The sequence below is a fragment of the Melanotaenia boesemani genome, chromosome 23, assembly GCF_017639745.1.
Source record: "Melanotaenia boesemani isolate fMelBoe1 chromosome 23, fMelBoe1.pri, whole genome shotgun sequence".
In the NCBI taxonomy this organism is placed as follows: Eukaryota; Metazoa; Chordata; class Actinopteri; order Atheriniformes; family Melanotaeniidae; genus Melanotaenia; species Melanotaenia boesemani.
In genome coordinates, this window is record NC_055704.1 from 7,460,390 (window position 1) to 7,484,227 (window position 23,838).

The following is a 23,838-nucleotide window of genomic DNA, read 5'->3' on the forward strand; positions in this document are numbered from 1 at the left end:
TACAGTCAGTTGTTAAAAGAAGAGGAGATATTACACTATGCTGAACATCACCCTGGACCTTCTGTCTACAGACGTGTTGCCGCCATCAGATTCACTATCAGCTCATATTTGCCATGAAATGGTAAAATATCTCAGTTTCATCATCTGATATGTTTTTTTATCTTCTACTGGGAATAAAATATGAGTTTATGAGATTTTGCAAATCGTCATGTTCTGTTTTTATTTACATTTAAAACAGCATTGCAACTCTTTTGGAGCTGTCGTAAAGTTAGGCAGAGAAACACATTTTTAATACATTAAGGCAGGATTAGTGGCTGAAGGAGGCAACTTCAGCTTTAAGTCTGGATTTTCAGTATCAAAGCCATTCATTTCCTCAATGGATGTACCTTAGCAACGTTAGCTACAGACCCAACCTGCTCCAGGGCAGACTTGATAAGAGATCAAAACATGTAAGAGTACATGGCCTGTAATTATAATAATCATAAAACAACTACATTACTGCAGGGATTTCAAGTGGCTTCTTTTATCTCGCTCCTCTAAACCCTTTTAGCTTTCTCTGACAAGCATCTGCATGAGAAATAAAGATTGTCAGAGGATGAGCTGTTTATCTATAACTAAGACAGATTAAAGCATTACATCTCTGTTCTTGTGTACACCATAGGATTCGGAAGTAATTTCAATGTACTTTTCCCTGCTATTTTCCTGTAATCCTGGACTTGTTTCAGGCTCTATATGTGAAATTGCTTTGCAGTATGATTATGCTAATTTTCTACAACGTCTAGCCTATAAACTGTTTTGAAATTTCATCTCTTTTCCGCAAAAAGTATTAATTTCTCCTGACTTCACAGACGACAACAGAGCAGAGAAGCAGAAAATGTAGCTGAAGAATCAACTTTTAGTTCAGAATGACTGGATTTTATCTGCTGAAATGATGCACTTACACACTTTGCTGTATAAAGCTCTGTGCAAAAGTCTCATTTCTTTATATATCTTTTATGTATTGCTTTATTTATAGCTTTATTCTTCATCACAGTCTAAATCCTCTTAGAGAGCTTTCAGTCATTTCTTTAGGTAGTCCTCAGGAATAGCTCTTCAGGCTTCTTGAAGGACTTTCCAAAGCTCTTCTTTAGATGTTTGTGCTTTTGGTTCTCTATCCAGATGATCCCAGACTGTCTGAGTTCTGGGGAGAATTAATTATGTCATGTGACATACCTCAGTCTTTTCTCCTTGCTTAAGCACGGCTTCTAGACAGCCACGTTTCCATGGAGACCATTTCTGATTGGGCTTCAGCCAACAGTAGATGGATCGACTGAAGGTCCAGATGCATCTCTTGGGTTCTCCCAGATAGCGGACACTTCTGGGCCTAGTCTGGGATACTTTTGGCCCTTCTGGCGCAGACACAGCAAGTGTTGCATAGGTCAGACGTGGTCCAGATATGAAGCTGTCACAGATTATAACGAGTTCTTTGTAGGCCCCTTGTGGTGGTCATGAGTTTTGGCAGCCACTCTCACATGGAGTCAGTCCTGTAAGTTAAGGCCTATCTGGTCCTGGTTCAGGTCTGCCCTGGATTTCTTGAGGACATCACTTTGCGATCCTCTTCATCCTCTGTAGATAGTTTTCAGCCCCTTTAAATCCTATAGATTTTCACCTAAAACTGGTTTTTATGGATAAAAGACTTTGTTGTGGACCCACTGTCTTACTGGACTACTGTTACTGGACCCTTGCCGAGTAGCGTTTTTGTTGCAGCATCATCTGCTGCTGGAGTACTGTATGGCTTCAAAGATCAAATGCATTTGCGACTGGTCTGAAATTCTGAATCTACTGTTATAATTTTAGCCTGGAATAGTTTACATCATTCTCATTTCAAGAATGAAAGGAGGGTAAGGAGTTAAAACAGACATAGGTGGGGGCCAATTAGTTGGAATCACCTTGTTGCTGCTGAAATCCTATTTTCTGTCCGTCAGACTGTCGTATCTTTGCTGTTTTTAGAGATTTAATGGAAAGAAAAGCCTGAAGATAATATTAAAAATCAGTTCTTTGCTATGTGTCAACAAAATACCGGTTCATTTCTAAAGTTTGATGATTCATAGGTCAGTATTAAGTGGCTTAACAAATAAACATACCTCTGAAAATAAAAAAATTATTTATAAGGATTCAAGTTAAAAAATACAATTAAATACCAGACTGTTGTTGTAAATGCAGTCAGGTGATGTCATGTTGATCTATTACATGAATTTGGATGTTTGCTTAGAAAAAAACAGAATTAGAATTAAAATTAGTCGCGTTTTGTATTGAAGCTGCTGTCTTAACGTGAATTCTACACTGGATCTTATAACATGCAGGATGAACGCCTTTCTGGTGGAGGGACTCACCTGAAAACTTTATTTTCTAGTTAATTCAGTGGATTAAGTACTTAACAAATATTTATTATCATTATTATAAAATAGTACTTTTTCGAGTGTATTATAAGATATTTAATGTGACTCATATTCACCAATGGTAGGTTCTAATGATTAGTCTGTCTTATAAGTCCTTTATTATGGCTTTAAAGTTGGAATATTCTCCTCCTCTGGTTCACTTATTCAAATTTAACCCAAGATCACTTGGTGTTGATATTACTTTTTTTAAGGTTGATTACAGTAGCTTTTTCACAATCCTGAGATCACAAGAAATCCATCGATACTAAATATGTCCTGGATGATCACTGGGAAAGGGATCAAATATCGATACAAGTCAAGCTGTTTTTACCACGACTTCTTAGTCAAATGATTGATGGAAACAACTTTAATGAATTTCTGACGGTAATTAATCTGTTTTGTCCCTAAATGAATCCTAACGTGCTGCTATCAGCTCAAACTGTATTGGTTCAGGTGCTGCTCACCGGGAAGCAGCTGCTTCTCTCCATTTTCTCTCCTTCCTTCTTTCTTTCTTTTCTTGTTCTTTGGTAGCCTGAAAGACGTGACTTTTTCCTGACTCTTGTGTGTGTCCATAGGCAACCACAGGATACGTAGCTTCCAACAGCCGGTGTAGGTATGGACTAAACCATTATAAAACTGTTGTAAATGGAGAATTCAGAGCAAAGTGGAGCTTGTATTTCCGTGAAACCAAAGATTTAAACTCACATATTAGTCTAAGATTAACTATCTTCTGTCCTTGTTGCGGTTATATCATCTAATCCCTCAGTGCTGGATGGTTAACTCCAGAGATTATGCTGGGCCACACCTATAAATACAAACACTGGACTGAAAATAAGTAAAAAAGCAGAAAATGTCCAAAGAAACACTTTGAAAAATCTGGAAAACTGTTGACCACGGCCACTTTAAAAGATCATAGCAAGCGCAGGCTGTTTAAAAGAGAAAGATCAAATGTACCATCATTTTGTACCATTATTCCACAGATAGCCAATAAAACTGTTCAAATTACTTGACAAAATATATCATTTAAGTTAAATATATCTAAACTGAGAGACACAGTGGGCTTGGGTGTTCACTGAGTCAACTATAAAACCATTTGCACCCATTAGATGTCTCTCTATGCAGCAGTCAACCTTTAGTCAGGCTTTTAACTACCTGAACAAGCCGGCGTGTGTCTGCCAGCCACTTTAAATGTTTAATCAGTCTGACAGACTGATTTTCAAAATTCAGAGTGACACTTAGACTGCAGAGTCAGACAGACAGACATATGGACCGACAGTCGCAGCAGATGGTGGGGAGGCATATTTACTGTCAGTGGGAGTTTGATGCAGAGGAAGAATAAGAGGAAGGACGAGATATTTCAGGGGAAACAGCTTCAGGACATAAAACATCCTCTGCAGACTGTTAAAACACACATACAGAGACTCACACAGAGTGAGTGTGTTAGTTAATGGAATCTCAGCCATCTGGAGGTTTCCGGAAAGAATATTATATATTCTTTGGAGGAAAGTGTCACATTATTACTGTTATTTTTATTAAGAATAGCAGAAACAAAACACAGTGTTTTACCAGATAAATAAACTAGAAAGAGTTTTAACATCATGTTACACACCTTTTTCCCATTAGCCCTTTAGCTTCTCACATTAATGCTGCTTTTTTATAGGCTCTGATCAGAAAATATAAAAGACTAAACAATGCCAACGAGGGCAGCTATGAGGGAATGTTTCACTTTATTGCAGGTTGCTATGGTGATTCCCGCCTTTTTCCAGACAGAGGAGGAGCTCATAGCACCTTTATGTTTAGCAGACAGAGGCAGACAGAAGTAGGAAACTCAGGAAACGTACCACATTTTGCAGAGCTTTTTTTGATGTACTACATTTCTCGGGAAGGGTCGGGAAGAGGAACATCGGGACAAAAACTGCCCAATAATCTTTCTGTGTGTACCCAACTTAAGGCTCTGTTGTCAAACTTTCAGATTATGCTTTTTCAACCACCCACTTGGATGCAGTAATTTTCAAAACATCCAGTATTTGTTTATCATGGTGATGTCCATGGTCCCAGCGTTAGCTGCTAATGTGGGAGCTAAGAAGCTGCAAAATTGAGTGCATGTAAAGGTTTTATTTTGTTTATTCTCCAACTTCCTGCTGCTGCAATCGTGTTTTTCTTTTGTGTCACACTGTAACGGCACCGCTTCCATCTCTTTAACGGAAGATGTTGGTGGAAGCAACATTGTTTTTTCCCACAGGCGCGATTTAAAATAAATAAATAAATAAATAAATCAGATAAACAGCTCTACATGCACAAAGATATTGGAGAACTGGTGTTAACTCAATTTCTCATATTAAGCTAGCTTCCATTATCTGATGAAAGATATGTTTACACTGCAGAAATCCGATAATGATCAGATTTGAGTAATGTGCTCAAAGACAGTAATGCTGCCTGAGCATGAAATTATTTTTGTTTTTTTATTATTATTACAAAAATTTTTATTATTAGGAATATTTAACACAGTCAAAATCTCAAATGCATCGGCATACTCTAACCTAAAGCTTCATAATAAAAAAATGAAAAAAAATAGAATAAATAAATTTATTTAGTTTTTATAGAAGTCGTGAACATATTACAGGAAAGATACAGATTCACTCACCAAAAGTCAACTTTTCATGACTTGTTTAATCTTAGAATGATGTTACTACTCCAAAGTATTTCAGCACTGTAAACCCTAACCAAAAGAGAACTTGGTAAACTTAGTTACTTTGACTTTTGTAAACACTTGAAAACTGAATTAATACCAAAAGTCATTGCACATAATTCCTGACTGAGCTGCACATTGTTTGTTTTTTCTGTTTTCTCAAACCCGTGGAATCAGTGACATGTCAGATTTAATAAGTGTGCAAAATTCTTGTACATTATGAACCTTAATAAACTGGAGTTGACAGACGTCACCAGAAAATGACTTTTAATGCTGCTGTCAGCAGTAAAGTACAAGTTGGCCTGTGTGTATGTTTGTGTGTGTTGAAGCTTTCTCTTAAGTGGAGCATCCCTAAAATGATTTTGCAGGTCGGTGAATGATGCAATTGTCCCTGCATGACTCACTAGGCTCTCACCCTGAATACACACACAATGAATTTTTAAACACACTCCAGCACACATAGTGTTTGTTCAGTAGCTCATCAGTATATAATTTTACTGCCAACTGAGCACACTGTATTGTGATGGGAGTTAGTTTTAGTTTATTGACAATTTAGGTCAAGTACAAGCTCTCTCTCTCTCTCTCTCTCTCTCTCTCTCTCTCTCTCACACACACACACACACACACACACACACACACACACACACACACACACACATATATATCTAAAAATATATACAAATATACATTATATTGTGAAGGGAACGGTCACCTATATGCTTTACTGGTGATTCAGGCCAGTAACCAGCTGGGACAGGGAGTGTGTGTACAGTATGTGTGAGAACAACAAACACAGCACAGAAAGACCTGTGGAAACACCAGCTTTAGAAATCCCTATTCACTTGATTTCTTTAAAGGTTCATGGTGAAGAACTCAAGCACAAGACAGTTCACATGACACAAAGTGACACAAACTATTGAATAATTTGTGTCACTGATGCATAAAAATCTATGCACCATAGTTTAATGAATGGAATCTGATGGATGAATACTTCATTTTGATCAAAAAAGAAGTATTTCCATTAAAAACAACCTGAATCGTTTGCATGAAGTGACTGTGTATTCCTTTACGTCAGAAATAAATCGATAATTTAGAAAATGTGCAATAGGTACATTTGTTCATATTTATAAAATGTACTGGTTTTTATGTTAAATAGTGTAAGTTTGGAAACAAATCATTAGGCAGTTGTTTCACATAAGGCAAAATCCACTTTATATGATGATCTACAGCAGGGTTCTTCTATCCTGGTCCTCGGGGGCCGGTGTCCAGCAGGTTTTAGAGGTTTCCCTGCTGCAACACACCTGGTTCAGACTCAGACTTGTGCAGAACTTGATGTCAGGCTCTGATAATTACCCATTGATTTGAGTCAGGTGTGTTGCAGCAGCAAAACTTCTAAAACCTGCAGGACACCAGCCGACGAGGACCAGCACTAAGGATCGCTGATCTAAAGTGTCTTAAAAATGAGTACATCCTTCACATTTCTGCAGCAATTTTATTAGATTTCCCCAAAGAACAAGCCTGTGGAAATGAAACTCAGCTAGAGCAGTACAGATTTACTGTGCTCAACACACAGACAATATTGTATAAATAGCTGACAACACAAGTGAGTACACCCCACCGTGAACTGTCCACATTGTGTCCAGTGTGTCAATATTTTGTGTGGACACCATTGTTATCCTGCACAGTCTCCATTCTCTTTGTGTATGGAGCTCACCAGAGCTGTACAGGTTGTTACTGGAACCTTTTTCCAGTCCTCCACCATTACATCACAGAGCTGATGAATGTTAGACACCTTCTGCTCCTCCACTTTCCACCTGAGGAGCCCAGCAGCTGCTCAATTAAGTTCAGGTCTGGAAACATACTTGGCCACTCCATCACCTTGATCATCAGCTTCCTCAACAAGGAAGTTGTCATCTTCGTCGTGTGTTTGTGGTCAGTACAATGTTGGAAAACTGCCATGTCGTCCAGTTTTCCAAGGGAGGGGGATCAGATTCTGCTTCAGAATGTCGCAGTACATGTTGAAATTCATGTTTCCCTCAATGAACTGCAGTTCATTTCAGACTCACAGCAGCTTCACAGACCCATAGTTGTATCAAATAAACAAAGTTTTCTGTCACTTTAAGACTTCTGAATATTTTTCAGGATTTTTGCTTCATGGATGAATTATGATCGACGGTGTGTTGAAGCTTTTGCAGATTTAGTTCTTATCAGCCTCCTTCACAGCTGCTGCATTTTCCCCCAGCAGACAGAAGACTGTTTGTTCAACCAGTCCGTCAGGTTGCCTGACTGATCCCACTTTTCTTCCTCTGCCTGCAAATGGTGATACATGACAAAATGAAAAAAATCCTGACAGAGGTTTCACAGCTGGTCCACAAAGAGGTGCATCTCACTTAATTCATTTCTGCTCTAGTTTGTCATCACGCTGACTTTTAGAAACAAAGCAAGAAGCATAAAGTTAAAGTCTTAGTTAAACTAAGATAAAAGCGGCTTTTTCTCCAGGTAATCTACTGTGTAAATGGCTACATATACAAGCACTAGTCACCTGGACAGGTTGAGTGAGTTGCCGTCAGCAGCTGTGAAGTGGCCTGAAGGGTAGCAGCCAACCTTTCCCTGTAGCCGGTACTAGCCTCACACTTAATGACCAGCATCACATTTGGCAGTGTAAAGGCAGCATAGGGAGCTGCTTTGTGATGATATTATTGTCCACTGAGCAGCTGAAAGTTGGTAGCTTCTACAGCTGCTCAAAAATTGAATTACTCACACTAAGAACCATAGTTTGCATTTACCAACCCCCATGCAGACTTGGCATACTCTGTACAAACAGAAATCATTAGCAAATTTTGTAAAGACCCTTTTATGCTTGACACAGAAGATGGATACGCAGACTGACGGACAGTTTCGTCCATCTTCTGCATCCGTTACGCACATCATATGGTCCGTTTTTAGGGAGCTTAGCTATCTCCGTCGCTTGACGCAGAAGATGGAGTAATACCGAAAGAAATGACTTAGTTTTCGAGTCCTTAAGAGGACCAAAACTATCACTACTGACCTCTCATATTCTGCCTATTTGCCGCCTATTTGATCTGCTGCCATCAGGGAGATGTTATAAATCAATAAATTCTTGCACCACCAGATCCACAAACAGCTTTTTGCCCTTGGCCATAAGAACTTCTAACAAACACTGAAAATAATAAGTCCTGCACTAAAAATCACCTCAACTCATTCTACAGTTTATAGTGTTTAATGTCTTTTGTATTGTTTTTATTATGTCTGTTTATTCATTTTCTGCAAAAATCTGTTATGTTTGGAGTAAAGGGTGCTATCAGCTAAGCCCAACAAAGGTGTTACAGTGTTTCAGTGAAGTGCGTTCATGGTGTTATCTGAATGTGGTGGACCTGACATGATCATTTCCACTGATTTAATTCTTAATCTTGGCTCCATTTAGATTAGCTTTACACTAATCATAAGTCAGGTTAGGGTTTAGATGTTACCATATACACTGCCCTTGAAAAAGAAAAGTCACCACCTGAGTTTAACTAAGCAAATGGGTAAGAGCCTCCCATTGGATAACTACTGCATGGATGATGCGTTAGCTGATGCAGTGGGTAGCTTCTTATTTCTTAAAGGTCCCATATTATGCAAAGTTCACTTTCTAAAGGTTTTCAAACGTCATGTGCATCCTCATAGCCTGTGTATGAGGCCCAAAAATGAGAAAATTCTGTCAGTTTTAGTAAACGTGTGCTCAAACTGATGGGTATAAGATCTTTCCCTTTGTGACCTCATGAACGTAAATAACCACTCCCCCCGGTAGTGGATATTGCCCCAGCTAGCTGAGCCTGACCCCTGAAGTCACAGAGTGGGCGGCAGCGAAAGCCGATCCTCTCTCAGAGAGGGGTGTGGAGTGGGCGTGGACAGGCACCACTCATGAACATTTAAAGGTTCAGATACAGAAACAGCCTGTTCTCAATAGAGCTCATTAGTTCCACATTTGGAACGGCTGGCATTAAGGACCAAGGCTGAATTTGGGGTAATACACTTTGAAAACAATGTTGTTGTACCTCTGACACCCATATGAAATTGTTGAAAAAATGTATAATACAACCATGTGGAAAGACACATCCCATGGTATTAAGCAGAGAGAGAAACTACTAAACCTGGGTTAAAAACTGTCCAACACATTATTAAACTGGAAGGATAGTGGGGAACCATCGTCTTCCAGGAAGAAATGTGGTCAGAATAAAAATCTTAAATTACAGTCCGAGGACATGCATGTTTATGCTTATTGTTTACTCTGAATTCTGTGTGAGTGTAAGTAGTTGTTTGTCTCTTTTTGTTGGCCCTGCGATAGACTGGCGACCTGTCCTGGGTTTACCCTGCCTCTTGCCTGGTAATTGCCAGGATAGGCTTTAGCTTCCCTATGGCCCTGGATTAGAAAAAGCGACATGGAAAATGGATGGATGGTAATCGGCAATCACTTTAACATTTGGTGAAATCAAATTATAAAAAAACAAAACCAAACTCAAGTCTATGTTTAACTGTGAAAGTAAGAACATTTCCACACAAGCAATGTGAAGGGAACTCAAGAGATGGGGACTACACAGCTGTGTAGCCTTGAGGAAACAAGGAAATCATTTATCAATGAGGATAATCGAGGAAAAAGTCTTAAATCTGCTAGGGAGCATAAAGACTGGACTCTGGTGGAATTAGAGAAGGTCATGTGGTCTGATGAGTCCATATTTACCCTGTTCCAGAGTTATTGGAGCATCAGGGTAAGAAGAGAGGCAGATGAAGTGATGCAGCCATCATACTTAGTGCCTACTGTGCAAGCCTCTGGGGCAGTCTGTGATCTGGGTTGCTGCAGTTGGTCAAGTCTAGGTTCAGCAACATTGTGTATCCAAAGAAAGAAGTCACCTTATTATACTGAATGAGCAGGTTATTCCATCTTCCCTGATGGCAGAGCCATATTCCAAGATGACAATGCCAGGATTGATGGGGCTCAGATTGTGAAGGAGTGGTTCAGTTTTCACGCATGAATTGGTCACCACCAAGTCCAGACCTGAACCCCATCAGTCTTTGGGATGTGCTGAAAAAGACTTTGACAAGTCAATTCCTTTCATGTTGCATTGGAGCTACCCATCCCAAAACAAAAGCCAACAATATCATGTGACTGTTTTTAGATTGTGATGTTTCTTTTTAGAGATGTGGGCAAAATGATCTCTTACAACTTCTGTTGTGAAACTGAACTGTATTTGAACCAGACACTCACAAAAAGTACATGGCTGCTATTACAGAAACTGTGTGGTCTGTATCAGTCTCAATATTTAAAACTGTTGTTAATGGTTATGGTTTTAGCTATGTGGAGATTTAAATATGCCTATAAAGCTCAGCTTGGAGGCTGCCATAAACATTTGTTGTTTTCACTGACAGATTACAGTTTTTCATGTGGAAATGTCAAACACAGCTGAAACAGGAGCTGTCGTTGGTCTCCACAGCTGCAATGGATCCCATTCAAACTCAAATTGTATTCCAGCTCGTTGAATTACTCAGATGGGTTCAGAGCACCCCTTGCCAATTAGCCTCACCGAAGCCACAGTTGGTGAGAAAGTGCCTTAAGTGGGCCTCTGTCTGCATTTCATGTCCACATGAAAGGAGTGTTTATAATGGAACCAGAATTAGTGCCCAGAGATTGCCCTGGCTAATCCTGAGGATGTCTCTTATCAGGGTTTTTAATTTCATTATGTTCCTGGTCCCTCGCTGCCCTTCACCCACACAAGTCAAATCAAACTAAAATGAGTGACACACTTTGCTTCTTCTGTGTTGGAAATGAGCTGCACCCTCAGTCTGATGGCTTGACCATGTCATTGCTGTTGCAGGATTCCTCCCAACATCCGTGACATTGTTTACTGTACCGGGGTTAGTCTGATGGACGAGGACGTGTGGGAGTTTATCTGGATGAAGTTTCACTCAACAAATGTCGTCTCAGAGAAGAAGATCCTGCTGGAGGCTCTCACCTGCTCAGACAACACCTTCCTCCTTAACAGGTATGAGCCACACAACTGTTTCTGCATCATTCAGAAATTTAAACCCATCTAATCGATTCTTCTAAACCCATATCACTGATCACAACTCAGAATAACTCGGGTGAATGTTGTGCCTTAGTTTTTCAGGGTTTCAGGTGACATTCCATCCACTTTACTAATTATGTGTAAGACAAAGTGGTGGCCAACCTAGCTCATCATAGACTACTGTGTGGTGAAAATGCTCTCGATCTCTGAAAAATGCTTTTCATTTCCAGGGTTTTTGGTTGTTGCAATCATTCAAGTTAAAACTGATTGAGGTTACTTTGTGAAGGTATAAAAGAGATCAAATAAGACAAGAATTTCTCAAAAAAAAAAAACACCAAGAAAAAAAAACTTATGAACCTTTCATTGCAATTGACATTATTCAGAATTACCCTCTCACAGACATTCACACATTATACCAAAACCTCTCATATATCATTCTGACATCATTCATACATTGTAGTGAAACCTTTCATACACTATGCTGAAACTGCCTCTCATACTAAAATCTCCTCTCATGCGCTATACTAAAATGCTCTCATACATAATACTGAAATCATTCACACACTGGAGTGAAATTTCTGAAATCACATTTCACTAGTATGTATGAAAGGAATTCTGCTAGTGTGTGTGAGGGGGAATTTCACTTGAAAAGGAATTTCAGTTGAAACGGAAGTCAAGTAATAGAAAAAAACAGGAGCACATTTTCAAAACAAACTGAAGAGGAAGAAGTTGGAGAACACCGTGACAGATGTTTTACAAAGACTTGTGCTGTATTAATATCTGCTCAGCTGCATGGAAGCAATCTCAGTGAAGCAGCTGGCATCTTCAATACTGTACTGGCCTCAGCAGAGACTCTTAAGGGTTAACGTGACATCATTCCTTTGACAGCACCGCATATCTCAATGACCAAGTTATGCTAGGTGGCTAGGTAGCGTATCCTCATTTAGACTTGCTACTGTCAGTTATCCAGTTGCTGTCGCGTTAGACCAACCCTTATAATAGTATCTGCTGAGGCTGAATTTAATAAGCGTCGGCTCAGTTGAGTGCAGTCATTCACTGGTATTCCTGTTGAGGGGCTGTGCTGCCACCTTTAATAGAAACAACCTTTTAACTAATTTAGCAATGTCTTGTTTCTTGTTCTGAATCTTGCTGCCCATCAATCTGGGAATGGTTATATATTCAACTATATTTCCTACCTAAGGTAATACTTCCTGGTAAGCCTTGGATTAGCCTCCCAACATGTAATTCTAACAGGAAATGACACTGTTAAGATTGTGATAGAAAAATCCACCAATCCACCAAAATGTTTTCTTTGCTGGGATCATTCCTTAGTCTTTTGAACATGTGAACAAATATTTTCCCTGGTTGCAAAACAGGATGAGCTGATATGTGGGTATCAGGTGTGGGTGCAGAGGGTGACAAAGTGCCAACAGGTCTGATTAATTTAATGAAATACTTCTGAAAGCTGCACACAGAGAAGCCTCTGTGCACTCAGATTATTCATCATCACAGAACATGTCGTTGAATCTAAGAAGAGCTGCAGGAAGAAAACAAAGCAGCCTGAGCTGCCTCCAGGCGCTTTCGATTCATGGTGTGTCAGTAGGTTTAGGGATAATTTATACATTTGGAACACTTAAGCAGTGATTGGCACCTAACATCTCTCAAGTTGTGCAATAATGAAGTGAATACTATTAAATTTTGGGTTCAATTTCCTAAGAATTTGTTGCAAAATGTTTTGCACATCCTGTTAATTTGAAAGACACAGACACTAATTTGCTTTTTTTTTTTCTTTTGTAAAACGGATTAAAGCTGAGCTACGTTTGCACAGAAACATGGATTGTGCCTGAATGTAGCAAAGGAGAATACAGTCAATTCATCAGCGCTTCCGTAAAAACAGAAAATAGCTCCAACCAACCAAAAATTTGCCCCAATGAGACCACCTAGTCGCACTAGAAATGACAAATCAGCCCCAAATCTGAGTTGTTTTACTTTGCACCATTCTCTGTACCACTGTTAACATGAAATATTGATTAAAAACTTAGATTTCTTGAGCCAGAGGTGCTTAATTTGTGGTACTGAAAGTCCTTTTTTTACAGCATTGTTTTGTTGTTTTTCTGGCTGTTGCATAGATCCAGTCTTGGTTGCATTTTTGTGACTGCAACTAAACCTCAACCAAAATATTAAAGTGAATAAATGCACCTTGAAATAGATTTATTTTGGAAGGGAAGCAAAGTTCAAGTCCGAAAATTGATTTTTGTGACACACAGAAACAAAAGGGAGGCTTCAAATTGAACGAAAGGTACACTGGAAAATTTCTGAGTGACCCACAAGTACATAAATCCGTCCTTAGGTGTTTATTGATGTGTGTGTGGACATCAGTGTATTTTATCAGGAATAAACTGCAGTTGTATTGTTCAGAAAGAAAATATAATAGTGAAGATGGATCTCACACACACTCAAAGCTGTACAGTAAGTCAGATAAGTGTGTGATTGTGTGTGTGTGTGTGTGTGTGTTTGAAGTATTGATTTTCCAGACACAGTCAACTGTTCTGCAATCAGAGAGCAGAACTGCATGTTCAGGTAGCTGCACACAAACACACCTGCACACACACACACACACTCGCAGAGAAATCAACAAACGTGGCTCAGAAACGCACTGATTGGTCACATAGGAAATGGTTACAGCACAGAGGGATTGTGGGAAAAGAGAGAAAATTGATTTTGGAGTTTAATGAAACGGCAGCTCAGACAACCAGCCAATAAACACACAAGCACGCACGCGCACACACACACACACACACACACACACACAAAAGAAATGGAGAACGAGTAAGAAAGATGAAGGCAAACTGAACTTTTTCTGTCTCACATCTGAGAAACACTTGAATTAATGTGTTGACCAAATATCACTCTCAGGCCCCTGCAGCTAGGAGTAATCAGATTACTTAGAAGTGATTTTCAGTTTGACAGAAACATCCAGCAGCAGCACTCAAATACAAAATATCAATTTATATCCGACAACTTGACCTTTTCTGCTTCAATTCGTCAAACACACATGCAGCTTGTATTTACGTGAGTTTCTTCTCATCCTGACGGAAGCATTTCTTTACTTCCACTGAAAAAGGAAACAGGCTTTTAATTGTAGCAGGTTCATGTTACCTTCATTTGATAGCCATTTGATAGATGTAATCAAGGCTAATCAATGTCAGCTTAACATTTTATTTCAACACATTGAAGTTTTGATTTTATGCTATTTCCTCCTCTGATAAAAGATTAATCTATGTCAGGAGAAATTAATATAAATTAACAAATCTTTATTATACGTTATAAAAGGTGCTGCCGGTTTTTCTAAGTTTATCTAGATTTTAGTCAAAGAAACTTAACTTTAAACCTTCTTCAATGTTTTTTTTTTTTTTCTCCCATGTACCATATTTTCCGGACTATAAGTCGCACATTTTTTCTATAGTTTGGCTGGTCCTGTGACTTATAGTCAGGTTTGACGTGTATGTATGATGTAACATTTTTTTAAATATTAATTAATGCCAACTGACATGAACCAAGGAGTAACACTGTCATCTACAGCCACAAGAGAGCTCGTCACATACTCCACGAGAAGCAAGAAAAAGTTTGTTTTGGTCCGGTCAGTTCGTACGCCGTGAGAAGCTTTGTCCGTGATGGATACGGGAATAACCACGGGGGCATTTTTGTGTCTTTATGAGCAATGAACAACTGACCCCATTGTTTCATATTCAAAGGGAAATTTCGTCTGTGGCAGGGTGGGGTTGTATACAAGACGGTGTCGTGTCTTTAAATGTCAAATTTGATGTATACTTTTTTGTACTTCCTTTCCACTTCGATCATCAAGTCTAAAAAGGAGATGAGTTCTGCCTCACAGTTTAAAAAAATGCTGGGGGAAACCTTGCTGTTTTGTTAACATACCGGACACATATTCAGCTTATTGTTCCGTGTGCTATTGTGTAGTTGAATAACTACACAATAATAACTTGCTTTTCCAGATTAAATGTGTGTTCTTGGTTTGGATTTTGCGAAATACATTTCTAAAATGCGACTTATAATCCAGTGCGACTTATATATGTTTGTCTGTTTTTTTGTTGTTTTTTTATTTTATTTTATTTTAATTAATTTATTTATTTATTTATTGATTGATTGGTTGGTTGGTTGGTTGGTTGGTTGGTTGGTTTATTACTCTCTCACTCACTCTCTCTCTACATGTCTTCATTTTTCTTTCTTTCTTGTCACATTTTATGACTGATGCAACTTGTACTTCAGAGCAACTTATAGTCCGGGAAAAACAGTACAATACATTTTGATCTTTGATTTATTTATTTTATTTTGTCTTCTTTCCATAAAGTCTGTTCTTGCAGACTTGGTAAAAGATCTTGTCATGTTACACAACTTTTGTTTTTTAATGTAATTTTTATATCTAAATCTAACATTTAAGAACACTTGTTCGTAAAATGAATGACCAGGCTGTGTTTATTATGGCCACTTATTTAATTCAATTTGCTATTCATCCCTCATTTAATATTTGAAGTTATTTCTTTTATAAAGAAAAATCTCAAATTTTAATTCTAGAGCAGCAAATCCTAATTTGAATATAAAAAGAAATCCTGTATTGCCTGCATAAATAAATAAATTGATGAATGTAGCGTTAATTAAATTTAAAACTTAAAAAATAATCTTTTTGAAAGACAATCTCATTAAATTTGGCGTGACAAGAATTATTGTACCTGTAAAATTCTCTTTTTAACAGGTTAGTTTTGTATCAGGTCTTGAAATAAAATAAATAATGCTAACTTTGTTAGCAAACATATGTAACTGAAATTTATGGTTTAAAAAATACATACACAAAGTATGTTTTGTCATGTGAAATTTCTAAATTTATGAATATATATCAATACATATAACTAACTGTCTTAGCATGTTTGAAAGCATTTGCATGCTAACTTACTTAATGTGTTTATTTAAAAATCCTATTACCTTAGCTAATGTTAACATAAAATTAATTAAAATGAACAGTTAATATTGGAGACTCACCAATCTGCTTTTTTGGGGTTCCGATCCAATTCCAGTATCTAAAATTTGGATATTGGCTGATACAGATATTTTCCAAGACTAAATCAGTTTACGTGAACTTTATTGTGATTATCATCATTATTGCTGATGTTTTTAATGGTGTAAGGTTTCATTAGGCTGTAGTAAGCCACACATCAGTTCATAACAAGTGTGCAGTTGATAAACTCATAAACTAATGAATTTTAATGTTTTCCAAATAATTTATAAGAAAAAAACTTATAAAGTAAATCAAAGACAATGTCTGTAGTTGTTTCATAACCTGAATAATTAGATTAGATTAGATAAACTTTATTAATCCCGAAGGAAATTTTAAACACCAGCTGCTCATGCACCCATAAAAACTTGCATACATTATAAACAAGTAAAGCCGATAGAACTCAATTTTTTTATTTATTTTTTATTACAAAAATCTATAAACACAAACATTAAAACTGTAAATGAAATAAGATCTAATCATAATGAAATCATACATCTGCTCTATTGTATTACAGCCAGGGAGGCTCCATCTCCAATGGTTGCTATAATATAGCAGAAAAAACTATGTAATATGTAAGGTCCAAGAGAATGTGTTAAAAGGGAACCAGGAAATATGTAAATAATCTAAGAACACTAGAGTAGTAGTAGTTTGTAGTAATACTACAAACTAGTAGTAGTTTGTCCATATTCTGATAGCTTTCCAGACAGATTGTGGTCTGCAGTATTGGCTCAGACAGATTGTTTAACTTCTGCTGAAGAGGACTTCTGATCATAGGGCTGCCGTTCAGTGTGGTTGGAACCGCTTAATGGAGCCGATTTGCACAAACTTTTTGTTCAGTCTGAAGATCTGACAAACAGGACTGTGCTAGTTGTGAATGTTTAAAATGCTCCACAGGCTTACGAGCGTTAGTGAAAGCATCGCTAACGCTACACTGTTGAATAAGACAGTTATGCTCAACAAACTGCAGCTATAACCAAAACAACCCAAGCTAGACATTCCCATGTATTCCTTCACCTTCTTGATGTGGGTCACATTGTCACGCAGGCTTACAGCATTTTAGCTAGCAGACTTCTTCAGAATTATCCTTGTCAGATGACTGACTGGCCAGAATGATGAATTGGAGCAACTTTTCTGCTGATCCCTTCAGTTTTCACCTTCTCTGCTGGAAGTTTACCACCCCCCTTGAAACCCTTCAGGAGTGTCTGCTGCACTATTTTCTCTTCCCTTGTCAGATGAACAAAATTTTACCCCAGAAACCTGGAAACCTTGGCTGTACACAAGTTTCAAGTTGTCATCTTACATTTTTATGTTTCCAGATTAACATGACATGCAAGCAAAGGCAGCTAATTCCCAATCAGACTTGTAAGTGCAGGTGATCGGTAGCATTGCGTCTGAACTAGAAACTCGGAGTAAAAATTTAAATTCTATATAATTATTTATAAACCAAAGTTCTAATGGAAATATTTCACAAACTGATTCCGCATAAACATCTTGTATTAGGCTGAAACCTATATTATACTTGTAATTTGTAAACAGGATCACGAGCGATCCCTCTGTGGATTGGTAAGGTAAATCGAAGCTTGTCATAGCAACAGTAACAGGATAGTACGCCTTCAGGATGCCTTTTTAAAAGTTCTGATGGCTTAAAGAAATAAAGTTATTGTATGTTTAAATGTTGTCAACAACCATGTTCTACCTCTTGTTTACCATCAGAATTGTTAATGAGTCTTTTCTTTGCATCTTCCAGGTTGCTGAACCTGTCTCTAACCTCAGACCTAGTTCCAGAGCAGGATGTAATCGATGTCATCATACACGTGGGCAGAAACCCTCAAGGACGAAACCTGGCCTGGAAATATTTCAGAGAGAAGTGGGACGTCCTTAACGCTCGGTAAGACACACACTCTGCAGGTTTTGTCCATATTGTACCATTTTAATTCAGTAACTTCAATACTTTTTCTGTGTCTGTTCAGATATGGTGAAGCTTTGTTCATGAATTCAAAACTCATCAGTGGAGTCACAGAGTTCCTCAACACGGAAAAAGAACTTGCTGAGGTAAATACACAAAGCACACGTATACATTACAGAAATCCTGCAGGGCTTATCTTAACTCAACTCCAGCAAGCTTTACAGATGCATACAAATCTGGTGTGCATGTTCCCATAATCCCCACCAAGCAGACTGAATGTATCTAAACAATGGCCAGGTATAAATATAATAATACACCTATGAAAATCGTACATTAAAAGCCTGAAAATAGCCAATTACTCCCTTATTCAAAATCCAGGTCAATACACTAAAGACCAATTTTCACCGGGTGCATGTGGACATTTTTCCTTTGTTTTCATTCAAAATCACAATGGATTGACAAAGTTACAAAATATTTAATCACAGTTATCTGAAACTGAAAAGTCCAGAATTTCACATTATGATCACTTTTAAAGAGCTAGAAGAAGATTTATTACAGGAGAAGTATAAAATACAAACAATTTCACTTGCAAGTTGAGAGTGTTGTCCAGACTCGCGTGAAGTCGAAAGACTCTGACTTTGCATCATTAGCATCAGTTTTTATTCAACCTGGTTCCAGCTGAAAATCAGTCTCTCAGACTGATAGTAGGAGAAAGGAGATTGAGAGGTGCCATTCTCGCCCAATCAGGCATTCTCTAAACAACTGTTTTCTATCAGCTGCCTATCAGTCTCATCTTTCTCCCACGTCATGAATCTGAAAGAATGATCAGTCTGTCCTCACATACAATGAATAATAACGTCAGTGTTCTATATCATTAATGTTCTATATCAGAAGGAAAAGAAAACATACGTCATGATATGTAACTGAGAATAACAAATAAATAAATGCATTTTACAAGTAGAAGAATGATTACACTTGTAGTTATTGTATAAGTAATATGATTGATTGCCCTATGTAATAAAATTACTTCCACAGTTGTCGACGATAGTCAACAATAAAAATAGCTGACAATGAATTTACCCGTCGACTTTTGTTGGCGAAAAAAAAAAAAAAAAACTACAGAGTGAGACATTGTCTTCTTTTCTTATTGCTGCTGAAAGTTGCACATGCTCAATAAAGTCCGCCACGGAAAAATATGCCGGCGGACCAGGGAGCAAAACGGCGGCAGAGGACATCAAAAGTCTGGGATAAATTCAAAATAAATTAAATTAAATACACGTGAGATTTGTAAAGCGGACCTTGTGTACCACAGAAGTACGTCTGCAATTTAAAGAGGAGGAACTTACATAACAACCTTATGCAAGATTTCAAAGCTGAAAGTGAAATAAGAGCCATTTATAATAATCATAAGATACATAATCTGATTGGTCGACTAGTCGTTTTAATAGTCGATGACTAATCGGCCATCAGAATAGTCATTAGCTGCAGCCCTACTGTGTCGTAACCCGACCACCTGAATTGACTCATCTTGTACTGACGTAACATCTATTAAGATAGAACAAGTTATCCTCCTGCCCTGAAAATATATACAAACATAAAAAAAAACTCATGGTAACAAATTATGAATTTCAGTTATTTTCTTTAAAAAAAAAAAAAAAAGAAAAGAAATTGCAGTTAATGTCTTTTTACCCAATTCATTGCGTGGGTTTTGGCACCCAGGCCATTTGTTTGGAACTCAGCTCCACACTGTAAATTAAATGTAAATTAACCTATAGCACCACCTGCTGACCACCCTGTGTAATTTTTCAAAGAAACAGCGGATGTGCATGAGGCAATATTTTACAAGTTTGCAGCAAACTGGATGAAGGTTAGGCTTTTGTAAAAACCAGCCAAAATAAATCGATCAAAGGACCCAATGCAAGACAATAAAAGTGGGTTGTGCCCATTAACATGTAACTGAGGAGTTATTCCTTGTGTATGGATTTTGCCTCATGTCTATAATTCCACTTAGGAAATGCCCCTAAAATCAAATCACTGTTGCAGAACTACTTAGATGTATGCTTGTTAGGTTATCTTTGATGTAAAACACAAGCTCAAACTGATCTGAACCAGGACTTCGATGGATCCCATACCCTGGTTTGTCTGTCTTTTGACTAACTCTGAGTTGAACTTTGGGTTGGTATTTGCAAAGTGTACCAACCCAAAGTTTGTAGGTTGGTAGCCACCACTATGTGGCTAGCTCCCAGTCATGTGGTAATAGCAAGATGGTGCTTGTCAAAGATTTGGTTTTTACACCTTCCTATTTCTACAACACCCAATAGCCTGAATTTCAGAACACAGTTTTATATTTCTAAAATACCAGGACATGTTAATCATTGACAGTCTTTTCCTATAAGACTGTTTTTGCAACTGTTTCAACTGCAGTATCACAAAAAAATGAAAATATTTACCTGTCCTACTTCAGGGAAGTAAAACTACAACAATCCACTAACAGGACTGGAATAGCATGCTATCTACATGCCAGTATGAAAGCCGAGGCGTCAACTCAAAGACCTATTAATCATGTTAACATGCTCTCTGAAGTCTCAGTACCACACCAGCATTCTAAATTTGGTAATGTTCATTCCAAAAATGTGGAGCTTGATTAATGATTTTAATTATTCCTCTGTTTAGTAATTTCACAGTAAGTTCACCTGTTAATTTGTATAATGAAAAGATGCTTTACCAGCTGGAGAAATCAGAAATGACATGGAAACGCGAGGATTGATGGTGATTCTGAATAGAAATCTTTCCCTTTGTCTTTCGACTCCTGCTGGTGATGTGGTGACATATTACAGCTTCGGTATAGCCTTCACTGTCAGTGAAACCTTTGAACACAACCATCATTATTTCCCATGGGTGTCCTAAATACAAAAACTGGAACAAAGGGTTGACATGGCTTTTAATTTCAAATCTGAACGAGTGCCTCTGGTGACTCTCACATGGCAGGAAAAGAAGGGAAAAGAAGCAGAAAGAGTAAAGAGAATATACACTGAAAGGGAAAGAGGGAAGCAATGTGGAGAGAGAGAAAGTAGAAACTATGAACTGTAGTAACACAAGTTGAAAAGATGGATTTTCTCCTGTGCTCTGCTGAGTCTGTCAAACTATGAACTTAAGTAAGTTTTCTCTTTAACTTTAAAGTTAAATTAATTCCTTTGAAAGAAAGAAGTTCATCACCTCAGTTTTCCTTTAAATTAAAGACTTGTAATATAAAGTTTTGTTCACTTTCTTTTTCACGCTAGGAAAATCCTCCTCTGACCACAAGCTTTTGAATTAATGCCCCTATTACAACTTTTGAGACAGTTTAGCTCTAATAACAACTTTTACATCAGCAGTTACACTCTGGAGCCAGTATTAAAACTTAATAATAAAATGTGTTTATATCCACTACTAGTTTTTTAATGAGTTTTGTATTCATGGCAAACATTTATTATCAATATATTGACTCAGTGATAAACAATATAGATTTGACTCCATATCTGGAACTATTATAATTTGTTTCCCTTAATAAATGTGCCAAAAAGTGGGTTGGATTTGGGAATCAGATAATAATCATGTGATTCAACCTTCCCCAGTAAGGATTAATTTATATTCAACATTAACCTTTTGAAGCAGTGGTTCTCAAACTGAGGGGCGGGCCCCCCTTGGGGGTGCAGCAACATGACAGGATGGGGGGTGCATGGGATTGAGAAAATGTAGCAGACAAACTACAGTTTTACAGCGTGGGCTCTTGGAAACATTCTGGTCTAGACTCCAGACCACTTAGTGGCAGTAATGCACCAATTTGTTTTTGCCAACCTCCAAAAAATATAAAGAAGAAGAAGAAGAACCATAGACCAGAGATCAGGGTTTACTTAACACATCGATACATCCAATCAGCATCAGCGATCACGCACCAGTTTCATTCAGTCTGAGAATCAAAAATAATAAACCGATTGGTAAAAGCTGGAGATTTAACACCTCTTTATTGAAAGATCCTGAGTTTATTGATTATTTTAAAAAAGAATGGTCAATTTATATAGAAAAAAATGACATGCCTGAAACTTCAGCGTGTCTCCTTTGGGAAGCAGGAAAAGCAGTAATGCGAGGGAAAATAATTTCCTTCTCCTCACATAAGAAGAAGAAGGAAACAGCAAGAGTTTTAGAATTAGAACTCAGGATTAAATCATTGGAGGACGCTTACCGCATTTCCCCCGAAGAGCACACAATGAATAATATAAGGAAAACTAAATTGCAGCTTAAAGAAATTATAGATAAAAAAACACAGTTTTTAGTGCAAAGACTTCGCTTGGAGAACTTTGAACATAGTAACAAATCTGGAAAGTTTTTAGCAAATCAACTAAAAACAAACAAGGAGAAAACAACAATCTCCTCTGTTAAAGATCAAGACGGAAACATCAGCCATGACCCAGACAAGATAAATGACACGTTTAGAAGCTTCTATAAAACATTATATGAATCACAGATTAATCCAACAGATGAACATATTGAACAATTTTTAAACAACATTAATCTACCAAAACTAAAAAATGAAAATAAAATAACTTTAGATGCACCTATTACTGTAGATGAACTCCACGAAGCTCTCCAACATATGCCCAACAATAAAGCCCCGGGTCCAGATGGTTACTCAGCAGAATTTTACAAGGAATTCTGGACAACGTTAGCTCCTACATTTTATAATATGTTGTTAGAAATACAGGAAAAACAAAAAACACCGCAAAATATGAACTTAGCTAATATAACACTATTGCTAAAACTAGGCAAAGACCCCACACTTCCATCCAGTTACCGTCCCATATCTTTAATAAATGTAGACCTGAAAATAATTAGTAAAGCTCTTGCCAGAAGGATAGAAAAAATAACCCCTCTTATAATACATCCGGACCAGACAGGTTTTATAAAAGGTCGACACTCATCTACTAACACGCGTAGACTAATTAACCTCATAGATTACTCTACTTTACATAATCTAGAATCCACAATCATTTCTCTAGATGCAGAAAAAGCCTTCGACAGGGTAAACTGGAAGTTTCTACTGTATTTGCAACACTAGACAAATTTGGGTTTGGACCTGCTTTCATAGAGTGGATTAAAATATTATATAATAACCCAAATGCATGTGTGAAAACCAACGATCAAACTTCTCCAAGCTTTCGCTTACAGAGAGGCACCAGACAGGGCTGTCCACTCTCCCCCTCACTTTTTGCCATTTTCATAGAGCCGTTAGCAGCTGCTATTAGACAAAATATAGAAATTAAAGGAATCCAGGGCAAAAACATAGAACATAAAATAAGTCTTTATGCAGATGATATATTACTTTTCCTTCAGAACTCACAAACATCACTCTCTGAGACAATCACAGTTATTAATAAGTTCTCATCAATATCTGATTATTCTATTAACTGGTCTAAGACTACAGCCATGTCCATCAACTGTGACCTACAAAACATCCCTAATATCAAAATACAGACAGGAAACATTAGATATTTAGGTATAAATATTTCCCCCAGATTATCAGATTTAACAAAATTAAACTATGTTCAGCTACTAAAAACAATAGAAGATGATCTCTTACGGTGGAGGCGCTTACCCATCTCACTAATGGGGAGAGTTGCCACCATTAAGATGATGATTCTACCTAAAGT

At 37.6% G+C, this 23,838-nt stretch overlaps 1 protein-coding gene across 1 annotated transcript in view; it reads left to right on the forward strand.

Annotated features, from left to right (window-relative positions):
* LOC121634490 (thyrotropin-releasing hormone-degrading ectoenzyme-like) overlaps window positions 1-23,838 on the forward strand; it is a 290,942-nt gene that overhangs the window by 259,460 nt on the left and 7,644 nt on the right. The window contains exons 17-19 of the mRNA XM_041977162.1: window positions 10,980-11,147; window positions 17,993-18,133; window positions 18,216-18,297. Coding sequence (XP_041833096.1) covers window positions 10,980-11,147; window positions 17,993-18,133; window positions 18,216-18,297 — 391 coding nt within the window. The remainder of the gene's footprint in view (window positions 1-10,979; window positions 11,148-17,992; window positions 18,134-18,215; window positions 18,298-23,838) is intronic.